Raw genomic sequence first — 16,260 nt, 5'->3', positions numbered from 1 at the left:
GGGCGGAAAAAAAGTCCTTTAGACTCTCCATGTCGTACGATGTCCACATCTAAAAGATCTCTGGTGACACATTTGGTGTTTACCCGACAAAATTCATTAAATCTCAGCCATAGACGCCCAAGAGAGTTTCGGTTTACTAGGTCTGCCATCTAGTGGGCCTAGAGTAAAACGGAACGTCGAAATTGACGAGCAGACAGCCAGATGGCATCAGATTGAAATGTCTGCACACGGTAGCTGAGGCCATACGATTATTATATTATTTATGGGTGGGTGTCTGTTCCACCATTAACGCAGAAACACCTGAAAGTATTTTAATGGTATTTTGTATTTAATTATCATTTTGTGTCAAAAGGGAGACCATGCAATAAAAGAAAAAAATAGAGCATGTCAGAAAATGTTACTTCAGAACCATAGCAAAGATTTGTAGCTCTTAATTAGGTTACTGGTTTAATCATTTATAGAACACAAAAATGTTGGAGGGGGAATAACTCTCAGGAAAGTTTGCACAGTCCGACCAATCTGGAAACTCCAAATATGAACTAAAAATTTTTAAAGCACCAAAGATTTCATGAAATGAAAAAAATGCATATCTGAATGAAAATTTTTTTTTTAATTATTCAATACAGTAGAAGTCCGTTATAGCAAGAATTCATAACAGCAAAAAAATGTACTCACTATAGCGGATTGTCGTTATATCCGATTTTTTTGTAAAAGCCGAGAAACCCCCATACACATTAAAATCAGTATGAAAAGGACAATCAGTTTGTTCAAAAATTGTGTGGTCGCGGATAATATCTACACTACGGCTTACTGGTTTGTTGTTTTTCGAAATCCGATACTACGGGAAAGTGTGTGTTTAATTTCATTCTGAAAAATATATATTACCGTATTTCTCTGAATCCAAGACGACCCCCACTTTTTACTTCAAAAATTTTAATCAGTCTTAAAAGTGCTTTGTAAAATCATATGAATGTCTTTTTTATACAGTACGCATTGTTAAAACTATTTGTAGAGGCCGAACATTGGCATTAGTTATACTGTATTTTTTTGCGGCTGTACAATTATGCTTTATTTCAGCGGGTTTAATAACCATTAACTTAAAATTGGCATTATAATATCGAAGGGAACTCGTTGAAAATTTGCTGGCAATACACATTCCACGCATCTCTACAATACGACTATCCATCAGGAAAATATTCTTGCTTCCTATAAAACTCCTACTTTCACTCAGTGTCAGATATAACTGGCTGCCGCTACACGCACGTCTTGCTTGCCGGTTTCGGCCAACTTCAGCGGCTAGCGACGTATAGTTCTTAATCGTGGACTTTGAAAGTCAATGAACGAGTTTATTGCGCCACAGTACGCCAAATCCGCCCTTGCATTTTTGTGCACACACCTCACAATTTCATCTTCGACTTCTTTAAAATGTCCTTGTTGCGGGCCACTGAATGCATTTTTTGTGTAGTACGCATTTTTAAGCTATCTTTGTCTTCACGGTAATGCTGAATATTGGCTTTAGTTAGGCCTATGCCATATTTTCTTGCGACTGCACAATTATTATACATTTCCGAATGTTTAATAGCCATCAATTGACATCATAACATCGATGAGAACCCGTTGAAAATTTGCCGGCAACACCTGTCCCACGTATCTTTACAACACCACGCGTTATAACTCTGCTACTGAGTAGCCGTGGCCTTTCTAAGAATTAGAAGGCTCGCATGTTTTGATGCCATTCTGTAGATTTGAGAAATGTTTTTGTAGAGGATAATAGAATGTCATTCTCTCTTCACTATTTCCCGAGATCCACTGACGTTACACATAGGCACTGTACAACCGGTCACCACAGCTAGCGATGTATGATAAAGAGGCGGTCGTTTATTGTCAACGAGTTTTGTGTGTACACGCACGGGGGTGAAAAGAAACAGCGTGGTTACTGAGGTAGTTGTCAGTGGCGTTCATTACCATCAGGCCGCGAATGCAAAACGACACTTGATTTTTCACATGAGATTCTGAGAAAAAAACGTCGTCTTGGATTCGGAGAAATACGGTATCACTCCAGAGGTTTCCGTGGCAAACATTTCAGATTTCTTCTTCAAACGGTATCACATAACCTAACCATATATGTATCATGAAAACCTATTACAAATGCATGAAGAGAAATGATAACCTCCTCCCTAAAAATTGACATGGGAATAGCTTTCCGAAATTTAACCAGACGCGAGAAAATATAAACTATCCTCTGAAATCAGTGATGTACTCTGCCATATCTTGAGGTGTATCACATTCTTACTTAATTCCAGTATACGGTATACCATTAAAATTAAGAGATCGTTTACTTCAGCCTTTAATTTTAGCGAGTTAACAGCTACTATCGGCCACATTATTTACGCATTTATTAAGAAAACGTGTTATGCTCTTTCATTTCAATTTTTCTTTAGAGAACAGCAGTTGACGGATATTATTAATCGACTCCAATATCACTTTCGTATGTTGACAAGAGAGATGCACATAGTGCAAAAAATATACCGTACGGAAGATGATCAATCTCATTTTGTGGCAAATGTTTCAGTTTTGTTATTCAAATAGCGTCACCTATCCTAACTTATCTGCACTGTATGTATGATGAAAACATAGTTCAAGTGCCAGTAGAGAAATTATAACCTTCCCGCTATAAATTTACATGACAATAGCCTTTCTGTAATTCAACGGATGCGAGAAAATATAAACCAACCTCGTAATCAATGACACAATCTGCCATTGCTACCAGTCAGTTTATTCTTCTCTACTGTTACGTAAAATGGTATTACCGTTAATAAAGTATTAATTTCATCTGTCAAAGTATTAATATCTTGAGGTGTAGGTGTATTTCATTCTTACTGAATTGCGGTATTTAGCATTAAAATTAAGCGATCGTTTATTAAGCGTTTATCTTTAACGAATTAACAACGGTTATCGGACACGTTATTTACGCATTTATTATGAAAACATGTTCTCCTCTTTCATTTTCATTTTTCTTGCGGAAGAGCAGTCGACAGGTATTACTAATCAACTCCGACATTGCCTTCCAATAATACCAATACAATGGTCCGTTATTGGACATTATAAATTTTCCAGCTAACTCATTCTTGGTTGCCTGCGTTTCGCCCTCGCGTGCTAAATTAGGAAGATAGGAAAAACTAGAAAGGTTCCACCTTTTCAATACAAAAATGTTATAGGTTTATTTATAACATGTATTTGCACTTGGGACTAGTTTCGACGCTGTGTTGGCGTCATCATCAGCCAAAAAATGGGAAAATAGGTCAGTGTGTAGGCATTCATATTACACAAGGTGTTACAATAAACAATACAAATCTTGCAAGGAGATAAAAACATGGATGAATATAGAAACAAATGAATCTTTGAGAAAGCAAAAGTTATACATGTTAAAAAATAACCTTAACCACACATCTTGCAGTGCGAAAATATTCTTCTTGAATGATTCCTGAGTATAAAACACACGCGCACACATTTCTGAAGAGCCAGCAGGCAGGACAAAGTAAAGTGAAACCTTAAGAGATCTTCTGAGAAGAGTTCATCATTTTTCTATGTTCCGATTAAATAATGAAGTCTCCCTTGAGTTCCTGATAAACATACACAACAGGAAATTCTCCTTCACTCTCAACAATAGCTATAAAGACCAACGGTAAATTTCATTTTTCAAAGACGTGAAAGCATGATCTTGAACGTGATGTAACTCCTTTCATTTAACCCATTTTTTACACTAGGTGTTACATTAAATAATATATCTCACGAGGAGATAAAAACAGGGACGAATGTAGAAACACATGCACCGTTGAGAGAGCAAAAGTTGTACATATTAAAAATAAGCTTAAACACATAACTTGCAGTGCGAAAATATTTGAATTTGAAAGATTCTTGAATAAAAGACGCACGCGCACACACTTCTAAAGAGCCAGCAGGCAGGAAAAAGTAAGGTGAAACCTTAAGAGTTCTTCTGAGAAGAGTTCATCATACTTTCAATGTTCCGACTAACTAATGAAGTCTCGTTTGAGTTCCTGATAAACATACACAACAGGAAATTAAACAATATACATCTTACAAGGAGATAAAAACAGGGAAAGTTATACATATTAAAAATAGTCTTAACCACACGTCTTGCAGTGTGAAAATATTCGTCTTGAATGATTCCTGAATACAAAACACACGCGCATACAATTCCGAAGAGCCAGCAGGCAGGAAAAAGGAAAGTGAAACCTTAAGAGTTCTTCTGAGAAGAGTTCATCATTTTTTCTATGTTCCGACTAGCTACTTCCCTTCCTTCCACTCCTCCTCCCCTACCACTCCTCCCCTCCCCCCTCCTAATCCAACAATGGCCGCTCCCCAGACCTAAACTATACAACACGCTCTGTTTCTTCTTCATCTCGCGACATAGCTTTTCCGCCTCATGTCCCGCAATAAACATCACAGAAACCTGCCCCCCCCCCCACTACACGTAATGCTGCAACAATACACCACAAATACTGGCACAGTCAACCTCCAAACTCTCAAAAACGTATTCCTGAATACCAATTTTATATTCCTGTCAAGCTGAATACCGGACTTGTGAAGATTACAAGATTATTTTGTGCATCTACAGAATGGTTGTTATTGAAACTATGTAATATAGAGAGAGACTTTCATAGGTGGTTAAATGAAGAAGTTATATCATGTTCAAGATCATCCTTTCACATCTCTACACAGTATTTAAAATACAACTCTTCTCAGAAGAACTCTTAAGGTTTCACCTTACTCTTTCCTGCCTGCTGGCTCTTTAGAAATGTGTGCGCGTGCGTTTTTATATTCAGGTATCATTCAAGGCAAATATTTTCGCACTGCAAGTTGTGTGGTTAAGCTCATTTTTAATATGCATTACGATGCATTTGTTTCTACATTCGGCCCTGTTTTCATCTCCTCGTAAGATGTGTATTGTTTAATGTAACACCTTGTGTTAAAAATTGGGTTAAATGAAGGAGTTATATCATGTTCATAATCATGCTTTCACGTCTCTGCACAATATTTAAAATGAAATTTACCGTTGGTCTTTATAGCTATTGTTGAAAGTGAAGGAGAATTTCCTGTTGTATATGTTTATCAGGAACTCAAGGGAGACTTCATTAGCTAGTCGGAACATAGAAAAAATGATGAACTCTTCTCAGAAGAACTCTTAAGGTTTCACTTTCCTTTTTCCTGCCTGCTGGCTCTTCGGAATTGTATGCGCGTGTGTTTTGTATTCAGGAATCATTCAAGACGAATATTTTCACACTGCAAGACGTGTGGTTAAGACTATTTTTAATATGTATAACTTTCCCTGTTTTTATCTCCTTGTAAGATGTATATTGTTTAATTTCCTGTTGTGTATGTTTATCAGGAACTCAAACGAGACTTCATTAGTTAGTCGGAACATTGAAAGTATGATGAACTCTTCTCAGAAGAACTCTTAAGGTTTCACCTTACTTTTTCCTGCCTGCTGGCTCTTTAGAAGTGTGTGCGCGTGCGTCTTTTATTCAAGAATCTTTCAAATTCAAATATTTTCGCACTGCAAGTTATGTGTTTAAGCTTATTTTTAATATGTACAACTTTTGCTCTCTCAACGGTGCATGTGTTTCTACATTCGTCCCTGTTTTTATCTCCTCGTGAGATATATTATTTAATGTAACACCTAGTGTAAAAAATGGGTTAAATGAAAGGAGTTACATCACGTTCAAGATCATGCTTTCACGTCTTTGAAAAATGAAATTTACCGTTGGTCTTTATAGCTATTGTTGAGAGTGAAGGAGAATTTCCTGTTGTGTATGTTTATCAGGAACTCAAGGGAGACTTCATTATTTAATCGGAACATAGAAAAATGATGAACTCTTCTCAGAAGATCTCTTAAGGTTTCACTTTACTTTGTCCTGCCTGCTGGCTCTTCAGAAATGTGTGCGCGTGTGTTTTATACTCAGGAATCATTCAAGAAGAATATTTTCGCACTGCAAGATGTGTGGTTAAGGTTATTTTTAACATGTATAACTTTTGCTTTCTCAACGATTCATTTGTTTCTATATTCATCCATGTTTTTATCTCCTTGCAAGATTTGTATTGTTTATTGTAACACCTTGTGTAATATGAATGCCTACACACTGGCCTATTTTCCCATTTTTTGGCTGATGATGACGCCAACACAGCGTCGAAACTAGTCCCAAGTGCAAATACATGTTATAAATAAACCTATAACATTTTTGTATTGAAAAGGTGGAACGTTTCTAGTTTTTCCTATCTTCCATTCTCAGTTCAATACGGACCAAAAATGAAACTCTTATGTTTAAATGCTAAATTAGGCTCGTCAGTTGGGACTTAGCACACCACCCAAGACACAAGGCTAGTGCATACCGTGGAGGCCACTGCATAGGCTATTTGAAGCCACCAGCAGTGCCAATGCACTATGAGAGCTATGTCTCATTTCCAAAAATAGATGCCTGCCTGGCCATCAAATGATGTAGATGTTGATTCCCATAGGGAACCTAAAATATTTGTCCAGAATGAGTAAATTTATAATACCAATACAATGGTCCGTTATTGGACATTATAAATTTTCCAGCTAACTCATTCTTGGTTGCCTGCGTTTCGCCCTCGTGTGCTAAGTTAGGCTCGTCAGTTGGGACTTAGCCTTCGAATGTCGATGAGAGAGCTCGCTGGTGGGCATAGCGTAAAAACGATACGGTACCGAAGATGATCGATCATATGCATTATAATGATTGGGTGCATAAATATCGGCAACGGAAAATAATCAAGCACGCATAATCGCTCGTAATAACGGATGGAAAATTCTAAATTTCCATGGAGGGAATTAGATATTTTTCACCAACAGAGCATGTCAAAAACATATCAGATGTAAAGTTTTTCAGGCGTTTGCTCTATTAACCAGCGTTTCGTCTTAGGTCTGACACTAGACTCATCAGAGTGGGATGTGTCAGACCCTACCCACTGATGCTGGATGTATGCAGGCGAGCTTTCAGAAGCCTATATATGAGGCACAGTCTGATAACTGCATACGGGAGATAAATCTCCACAATGGAATTATTGCCCACCTAGCAATTCCGAATGGAAAATTCTAAATTCCCATGGAGGGAATTAGATATTTTTCACCAATAGAGCATGTCAAAAACATACCAGATGTAAAGCTTTTCAGGCGTTTGCTCTATTAACCAGCGTTTCATCTACTGTCTAGTGTCAGACCTAAGCAATGGGTGACCTGATCTCGGGCATTCTAGCCAATATTTTTATGGATGATTTGGAAAATAACAAAATAATCAATAATATCAACGGTCTTCAATTATGGTTAAGATATGTTGATGACAGTTTTGCCATTAGTGATACAAAGAAAAATGATAGTCACAGCATACTAACATCCCTTAATGAGCTTGACAATGATGTCAAATTCACTAAGGAAGACGAGATCAACAGTTCTCTAAACTTCTTGGATTTAAACGTTTCAAGAGAGAATAATTTCATTTTTCAAATATATAGAAAGCCTTCTTGTAAGAAACTATAAGAAACGATTCCTTACATCTGCTATCCCATAAACAGGCTGCATTTTTTAGTTTTGTCTATAGAGCATTAAAAATCCCGCTCACAACCGAAAATCGCAAAAAAAGAACTAAACTATATCAAGAATTTGGCCAGAATTAATGGCTATAATCCCTTGATGATTAATAAAATCATCAACAAGATAAAATTAAAAACTGCAACTAAGTTGATTCCGGACAAGCCTAAAAAAATTAAATATGCAGCCTTTACCTACACGAACCCAGGCCTATTTCATTTTACTAACCCTCTAAAGAAATACGATATCAATATCGCTTATAGAACCCGATACATGAACCGTAATACATTCTTCAATTCAAAAATAGTTAACATTAATCACAATAAATTCTACAGGCTTAAATGTACCCATCGTAGGTTTTCTTATATCGAACAAACTGGACATAGCTTTTTGACCAGATACCTTGAACAACTACAACGCTTCAAAACACAAAAAGTATTCTGCCATGAGCACCCATATGGAAGAGACTGGTTACAGTTTTACGACAATTGAAAAAGACCTTCAAATCTTAAAATACGTCAATAAAAGTAAACTGATGACAGAGTTTGAGAACATTTACATATCCTTAGACCAGCATTTTAACGGAAATCAAAATTTAAATGATACCGGTACTTCAGAAATTAAAAGTCCAATAATCAATATAAATAATAACAACTTTATGAGTATTTTTAATTATACAACCGCTAATAGCATTTCCTCTGTAACAACAGCTACTGTTCCACCACCCTTTCATGCGACACCCCCTCCACGAACATCCGACCCGCCCAAGGAATCGGTTACCCCTCCTCACATGACTCACTCACCGCCTCTATGTATACATACGTACAACACTAGAAGCAGTAATAAAGCTACTCGCCAATTTGCTTCACGCAGCCAACGCTAGCGGACACCTCACACTAGTCCCGAGGGTAAGCTTCCTCTTTCAATTTTATTTTCTCCTCCTTCATTTTCCCGTTATAACATAACTTCATTCCCCCTTTTTTCTTTCATTTCAGATTCCAAACTCCAATTTTGTGCCATAATCTGCTCTATACATTTAAGGATTGCTAGAACTCTCTCTATATTCAAGATCGTCGTTACTCTTTAATGAGTCCATTATTGGTGTTCTACGTTACATAAAATTTTAGTTTAACTGCCTGCGCGTGAATATTGACTAGTTTAACTTGTATTTCCTTCTGGCATCAAGATTATCTCCCTTATAGAATTCGCAACTATTGGAGTTCATGTCATATATCAACCTCAGTTTCGTCGTTATACGCCTTTTGACTGGTTCAATTTGGACTTGTGATATTCAATGAACTCTACTTCAACTCTTGTTTTTACATCATTTAAATGAACTCTATCCTCAATAATTAATCCACGCTTCACGCATTGACATATATTTTAATGTCCACAAATTTAACACTACATGATTGTTTTTAACTTCACAGATTACCATTGTTCATTGCATTCCACGACAAATTCTCGCTGTTAATCTGTACATATTTGTTACAGTCTAAGTCTAATGTTATATTATCACTTTTTTATAATGACATGGTTATTCTTTTAATATGAGGACATTATTTGATCATTTTTAAACGAACGAAACATGTCCCATTATTTAAGACACTTCATGAATATTTCACAATTCAATGAGTGTATTGTATTATATTGAATAGGTGGTTGTAAATAAAAGGATTTTATAATTTTAATATATTATCTTCAATACGGTTCTATTATGAGATTAAATACATGTAACTTCTCACTATATGCCATACTCGCTATAGCAGACTTCTACTGTATGAAATGAATATACACAGTACTGCCATAAGTTCTGTCAGTACCAAGCTAGACAGCTGCAGTCGCTTAAGTGCGGCCATTATTCAGTATTCGGGAGAATGGGTTTGAACCTCACTGTCGGCAGCACAGAAGATGGTTTTCCATAGTTTCCAATTATCGCACCAGGCAAATACTGAGAATGCACCTTAATTAAGGCCACGACTGCTTCCTTCCCACGCCTAACCCTTTCCTGTCCCATTGTTGCCATAAGACCTATTTGCGTCGGTGTGAAATAAAGCAACTTTTAAAAATAAAAAGTTCTGTCAGTAAAATCTAAACGCGCTGTAGTATAGTAATTGCGAATGTAGAAGCATTGTTGCAACACTGTATGTCGTCGTCAACAAGATCGCCTTCACAACTCTGCCAGCAACTGGCTTGCAGTGTGCCCACAGCAGGCAGCAGTGAAGGATGGAGTGAGGAGTGTATGAGAATCGTACTGCTGTATTGGCATTATATCATTGCACAAAGCAAGCTAAGGAAACACTTTCTACACTGAAACAGCTTGGTATCAACGAATGATTTATGTTTAGGAAAACAGCACTGTTTAAACAAATGAGTGTAACTGTTGATTGCATCAGACCGGGCTGTCCTAGGTGTGTACGCAGAAAAGAAGTTGTGAATGCTGTTTGTGCAAGGATTCAATGCAATCCTTACCGTAAACAATCAATTTTGTCTTGTGAAACGAATATATCTCTACAAACTATGTCAAGTATTTTGAAGGATGATTTACATGCCAGTGCATATAAAAGATATACATGGCATTTACTAACTGAAAAACTGAAGGAGATACGCTTGATTCGATCCCAGGCTTTGTTAACGATGTATGGGGAGAGCCAGTATTGTGACATCCTGTCCACAGATGAAAAAATATTTGCTGTGGAGGAGTTGTTTAACAAGTGGATGAGCAGAGTTACAAAGGCAGTGTAGTCTCAACAGTTAATTTGCACCGGACCTTTATGTGAGGCAAGTGCTGTAATAGGATAAATTAATAATATGCATTTGTGTAACGTTTACGTCCTTTTCCAGTGTTTTTACATATCGATGGCCAACTTCTAAAACCTTGTATCTCGCAATGCTCTTCCTATCCATGATTTTCCTTCAGGTTGGTCATGCCTCCCAGCCACATATGGATATGAAGTCTATCAGAACAATTTTCGTTGTGTTCATTTTCCTATGCTAATGTGTAAAGGAAATCATCATCATCATCATCATCATCAATGTCCCACTCCATTCGCTCGGGTGTGGTTAACAAGCCTCCTCCACTCCTTTCTGTCCTTGCACTTTTCCTGCTCCATTATTTCCGCCACATCCAATCCAGCTTGTCTAATGTCCTTCAAATCTCATCCATCTATCTTCTGCTCGGTCTTCCAACGGGTCTCTTCTCTTAACCCGCCAGTGGTCGCTAGGATGAATAAACGCGAGTGGAGCAAAATGCTCACGGTATTATATGACGTGTTTGCATAAAAGATACCAACCGATTTCAAGCGTAAATGTATTAACACATTAAATGAACAAATGATTATAAAGAACACTAAAAATTTTTTAAAAATTTCAAACAGTAATAAATCCCATATGATTATAACTGTATCTGGAAAAACTTTTCCCAACTTTCTAAAATAGTGTATGCGTCTTTCGCAATGATGAGTCACTATATTTTCAGCACAAGTGTGTGTGTGTGGATTTCTTCTTGGTCAGTGTCTGTCCCACTTTGTCACCTTATCTTTCCCTATATAAACACTGTCACTAGACATGAAATTCTCATTTACCTCCAACATATGTTGTTCACCAACTACAGATTGCTCTCCAGGTACGGTTCCATCAGCACGTTCTTCCATTTCGGACTGTTCAGTATCCATTTTATGTTCACTTGTTCACTTTCACAGTCCAAGTCACTCTTCTAGCCCTTGAGTTGATCACTAGGAATTTCATCAAACCAAGCTAAAATGTCACGACTTGAAGCCATTGTCATGCACTAATTATGCAATACATTAATACAATAAGTTGCAAAGAACTGTTTCAACTATGAAACAACATACAACAATAGTAAAACTATCACACACACAGAAATTAGCGTCAACGTGACTCACCGTTGATGGTCGCTGATAATTCCTCCCTCCCTGTCCCTTCTCAAGGTCACAGATGTGTGTTTCAATGCATCCGTCCTTCTGTCAAAACTGCAGTGCGAAGGAACATCACGGCTCAAGTTCGAAACTACATGCTACTACAGCAGATGATTTTCAGTGACCGTGAGCATTTTGCTCACATAGCGACCACTGGCGGGTTAACTTCTCTTTCCAATTCCCTTCTTGCTACCCATTCCTTTCCCATTCTTTTTACATGTCCGAACCTTCTCAGTGTTGCATTCTATATCTTCTGTACTAACGGTTCTATATTGAGCTCTTTTCTGATTTCAATATTTTGAATTCTATCTCTTCTTGTCTTTTTAACCGATATTCTTAAAAATTTCATTTCTACTGCTTGGATCTTACTATCTTGTCTCCTATTAGTTACCAGCGTTTCTAGTCCGTATGTTACAATCGCTATGAAATACGTTTATATAATGTTAATTTCGTTCTCTTTGGTATTTTGTCATCCCATAAAAACTCTCTGATTTGATGATAAAATGTTGTACCTTTACTTAGTCTGTTATTAATTTCAGGGTTGATTTCATTACTTCCATTAATAATGCTGCCCAGATATGTAAACTGTTCTACAATCTCTAACTGTTCTCCGTCTATGTTCACCTGGCTTCTCTTTTTCTCTTTTCCACAGTACATGACTACAGTTTTCTTTTTACTAATAACCATTCCAAACGTCCCGTTCCCTTTGTACTTCCTTTTCTCCCTTTCCCCAAATCACCACATCATCTGCAAATACCAAAACATTCACTTCATCACCACTGATACTCTGTTTTACATGTTTTATGATTTCATCCATCAATATAATAAACAATAATGGTGACAGTGCACTTCCTTGCTTGAGACCTCTTTTTGTATAAAATGTTTCAGAATCACCACTCCCCACTTGTACACTGCTTTTACTTTTACGATACAACATTTTTATCTTGTTAATTAATGATTTTGGTACATTCCTTTTCAGTAGGCATTCCCATACAGTTTTTTCTTAACTGTACCATAAGCTATTTCCAAATCCAAAAATACTAAGAAAATTTCCTGGTTCCTTTCCAGATGTTTTTCCACTATCATTCGCACTGTAAATATCAAGCCTATTGTTGATCTATTTGGTCTAAAGCTATTGTTCTTCCTCTAATTGTGTTTCTATTATATCCCCCCATCATTTGTCTACGACTTTCTCCATTATTTTTAGCCCATGTGATATTAGGGTTATACCTTTATAATTTTCACATTTCTTCCTATTTCCTTTTTTGAACAATGGTACAATGCTCCCTTGCTGCCAATCTTCAGGTAACCTTAATACTACACTGCAGGGCTGCATAAATTTGCCATGCAAACAATATCCCTACAGTACGGTATAGTAAGGTCCACTTTCCTTTACACATTAGCATAGGAAAATGAACACAACAAAAATAGTTCTGATAAACTGCATATCCATATGTGGCTGGCAGGCGTGACCAGTTTTAAGGAATATAATGGGTAGGAAGAGCATTGAGAGATATGAGGTTTTAGAAGTAAGTTATTGACATATAAGTTGTTTTCTACCACTTACACTTTCCCCATTTACACCAGTATTCCTTGGGTCCCTTGAAATGTGTAAAAGAGGGGTAATACTGTATCATATATGCACACTCTAGTTACTCTACATCGCATCAGCAGGGCATCTTACATGCCACATAAATCTGACTTGCTTCCTCCTGTGCTTTACATCAATCATCCATACCAATGAATAGCTGCAAAGTAAATTATGACTACATTCATTACTGCTCTCACCAATTTCAATCTTAATCCAGACAAAATCAGGATGGTTGCCTCTAACTCTGAGTTATGTTACACAGATTTAAATGATATTAAATTACAACGTTACTATAGAAAACAAACTTACAAGCATCCTGGTACACAAGAAGACTTTCCTCTTCTCGATCAGCTTCACTTCGACTTGAGCTTTCTGTTATCTGATCTACCAGCAGATCAAGTCTTCCTCGTAACCGTGATAGTGGAATAAGTACGGAGAGCCTTGATTCTATAAGACCAAGAATAGGAGAAACTGTACTTGCTACTTCTGGATTAGCCAGCAACTGACTAGCATGTGCTGTAAGCACAGCTTTCAACCACAGAGCAGCAACTTGACTCCTGCAAAGAACAGAGATAACAGTAAAACAATATGCACACACTGCATGGTTGGTACTTTATTACTACAATACTTTAACAACATTAATTAAATCAATTAAATTTTCTGCATATACAAAAACTTTTACAATAAGAATAAAGTAAGCAAAAAGAGGATTATTTGCACATATGTGAGTATATTAGTCTCGAGCTGAAGCTGTATTGTAAAGCCAATTTGAATGTAATAATAATAATAATAATAATAATAATAATAATAATAATAATAATAATAATAATAATAATAATAATAATAATACCGTATTTCACCAGGTATGACACCCCTCATGTATTAGACATCGCTGGCTTTTTGAGACAAAGAAAATGAAAAATAATAAAGCTCTCATATAAGAACCCCCAATACAATTCGTCAGAGAACAATGATTCCACTTCTAAATGGGTACAGGCCAAAGACATCGCACAAATTTATGAATAGTTTCGTCCATCCAACCAACACAATGAATACATACATCAAAGTTATGCGGTACGTCTATGTTTCATAGTTAAGAAATGTTTGCCCCCATACCGTACTGCAGCTCCAATGACATCGCACAAATAAGTGCAACACAAATAAGTAGTTTCGTAGGTCCAACCCGCCATTGCAATCACGCATCAGTCATACGATATGTCTGTATTTTGTAGTGAATGTCCACCAGCGTAATGGTTACCACAATTAGCTGCCGTTCTCAGGAGCCCGAGTTCAATTCCCAGTACTGCCAGAGATTTAAGAATGGTAGGAAGGTTGATATGCAGTAAAATGATACATGCGGCTCACCTCCATTGGGGGCATGCCTAAAAAGAGCTGCACCGCCTCGGGATGAGGACACGAGTTTCCTTTAGATAAGAAAGTTTCACAGGTATTGCTATTAATATAGCAGGCGAGATCATTAACAAGTGATGGTTTAATATCTTGTAACTTAGCCAATAAGTAATTTTTGGAGAGAAGTAGGTTTAAAACATAATTAAAACAAATAATAATAATAATAATAATAATAATAATAATAATAATAATAATAATAATAATAATAATAATAATAATAATAATCGCCCAGTGGGAAACCACTGCAATCAGCCACCCGAGTACCGGCGTGAGAACCGAAGCATGGGATATGGAGGAAATGCCATCCCGAGTCGAACATCAGGCTCTCTCCAAGGCTTACAACCTTGGAAGTAACTTGGTCGATGTAAAACTACACCGACCCCAAACTACAAGTTTTCAACTGCAAAGCATGGAGGAAAATTCAACAGGAAATTGTACCCCAGGTGGTAACCAATCCACCGTCGCCTTGAGGGACGCAAGCAGGCCTTCGGATTCTGGGGAGCCTGCACCTACATGCAAGGAGGAATCGAAGACTCCTAGGAACAAAATCAGCCACAAACAACGAAATTTTTTTGCTACCTTCAATGCCAACTCCCTCTTGAAAGTTGGTAAACTCAAACATCTTACGGATGTCCTCTCCCATCATGAAATCCTAATTACAGCAATTCAAGAGTCAAGGTTTACTGATGAACATGCGTTTGAATCACAAGGTTATAGAATCTTCAAAGGGAAAACTGGCAAACGTGTGATGAAAACTGTTCCACACCTCGGCACAGGATTTATTGTCAGGAGGAAAATTATTGATTCAGTCACCGATTTCAGCTCTCCTAACAGCAGGGTCTCGATGCTTAGCTTTCGGAGTATGAACAACGTACACACGCTTGTGAATGTACATGCACCAATTAACCAGGCAAACAAGAAAGACCCAGAAGGAACAGACAAATTCTGGGAGGACCTGGAAGATGTTATATCAAAAATTCCTGACAAACACACAATCATTTTGCTTGGAGACTTCAATGCCCAGATTGGCAAAGAAAGGAAATTCCAAAATATCGTTGGAAACTATCCAGCCCACAGACGAACCAACCGAAATGGGGAAAGGCTTATAGAGCTTTGTAAGGCATTCAATCTTGTTCTTAAGTCAACAGCCTTCAAACATCTACCAAGAAAACAAAAGACATGGATATTACCAAATCCTCACTTGGGAGAATTTCAAATAGATCATGTTGTCATTGCACGAAAAGCAACACAAGAGATCCAAAATGTTAAAGTCCTGAGAAGTGCTAACCTTGAACTCAGACCACTATCTATCCAAGATCAAAATTAAGCTTCATCCAAGAAACACCAAAAGAGTTAAGATAAAGAAAACTAGCAAATTTGATACAGAAAAGCTGAAAACCAGCAAAAAATTCACTCAGAAACTTCAGTCTTTGGACACAGAAAATTGGGAACAACTGAAAAATGCCATTGTTGAAACGGCTGAGGAGACAGTATTGCTAAAGAAACCAAAGAAGCATCCGTGGTGGACTCAAGAATGTGATGAAGCCATAACACAAAGACAAATTGCTTGGCAAAGATGGAATTCCCTGAAGAATCCAGAAAGATATGAAGACTTTCTGGAGGCTAGGAAACATGCAGCGAAAGTGATCCGCCAAGTAAAGTGCGCATTTGACAAAAACCAACTGACACAGATCGAG

At 37.3% G+C, this 16,260-nt stretch overlaps 1 protein-coding gene across 1 annotated transcript in view; it reads right to left on the bottom strand.

Annotated features, from left to right (window-relative positions):
- Positions 1–16,260, bottom strand: part of LOC136877619 (WD repeat-containing protein 43) — a 161,308-nt gene that overhangs the window by 20,224 nt on the left and 124,824 nt on the right. Inside the window, exon 9 of the mRNA XM_067151797.2 lies at positions 13,463–13,710. Within this exon, the coding sequence (XP_067007898.2) occupies positions 13,463–13,710 (248 nt within the window). The remainder of the gene's footprint in view (positions 1–13,462; positions 13,711–16,260) is intronic.

This window comes from Anabrus simplex, chromosome 7 (assembly GCF_040414725.1).
Source record: "Anabrus simplex isolate iqAnaSimp1 chromosome 7, ASM4041472v1, whole genome shotgun sequence".
In the NCBI taxonomy this organism is placed as follows: domain Eukaryota; kingdom Metazoa; phylum Arthropoda; class Insecta; order Orthoptera; family Tettigoniidae; genus Anabrus; species Anabrus simplex.
The sequence above is the reverse complement of the archived record's forward strand: the minus strand, read 5'-3'. Positions and strand labels throughout refer to the sequence as shown.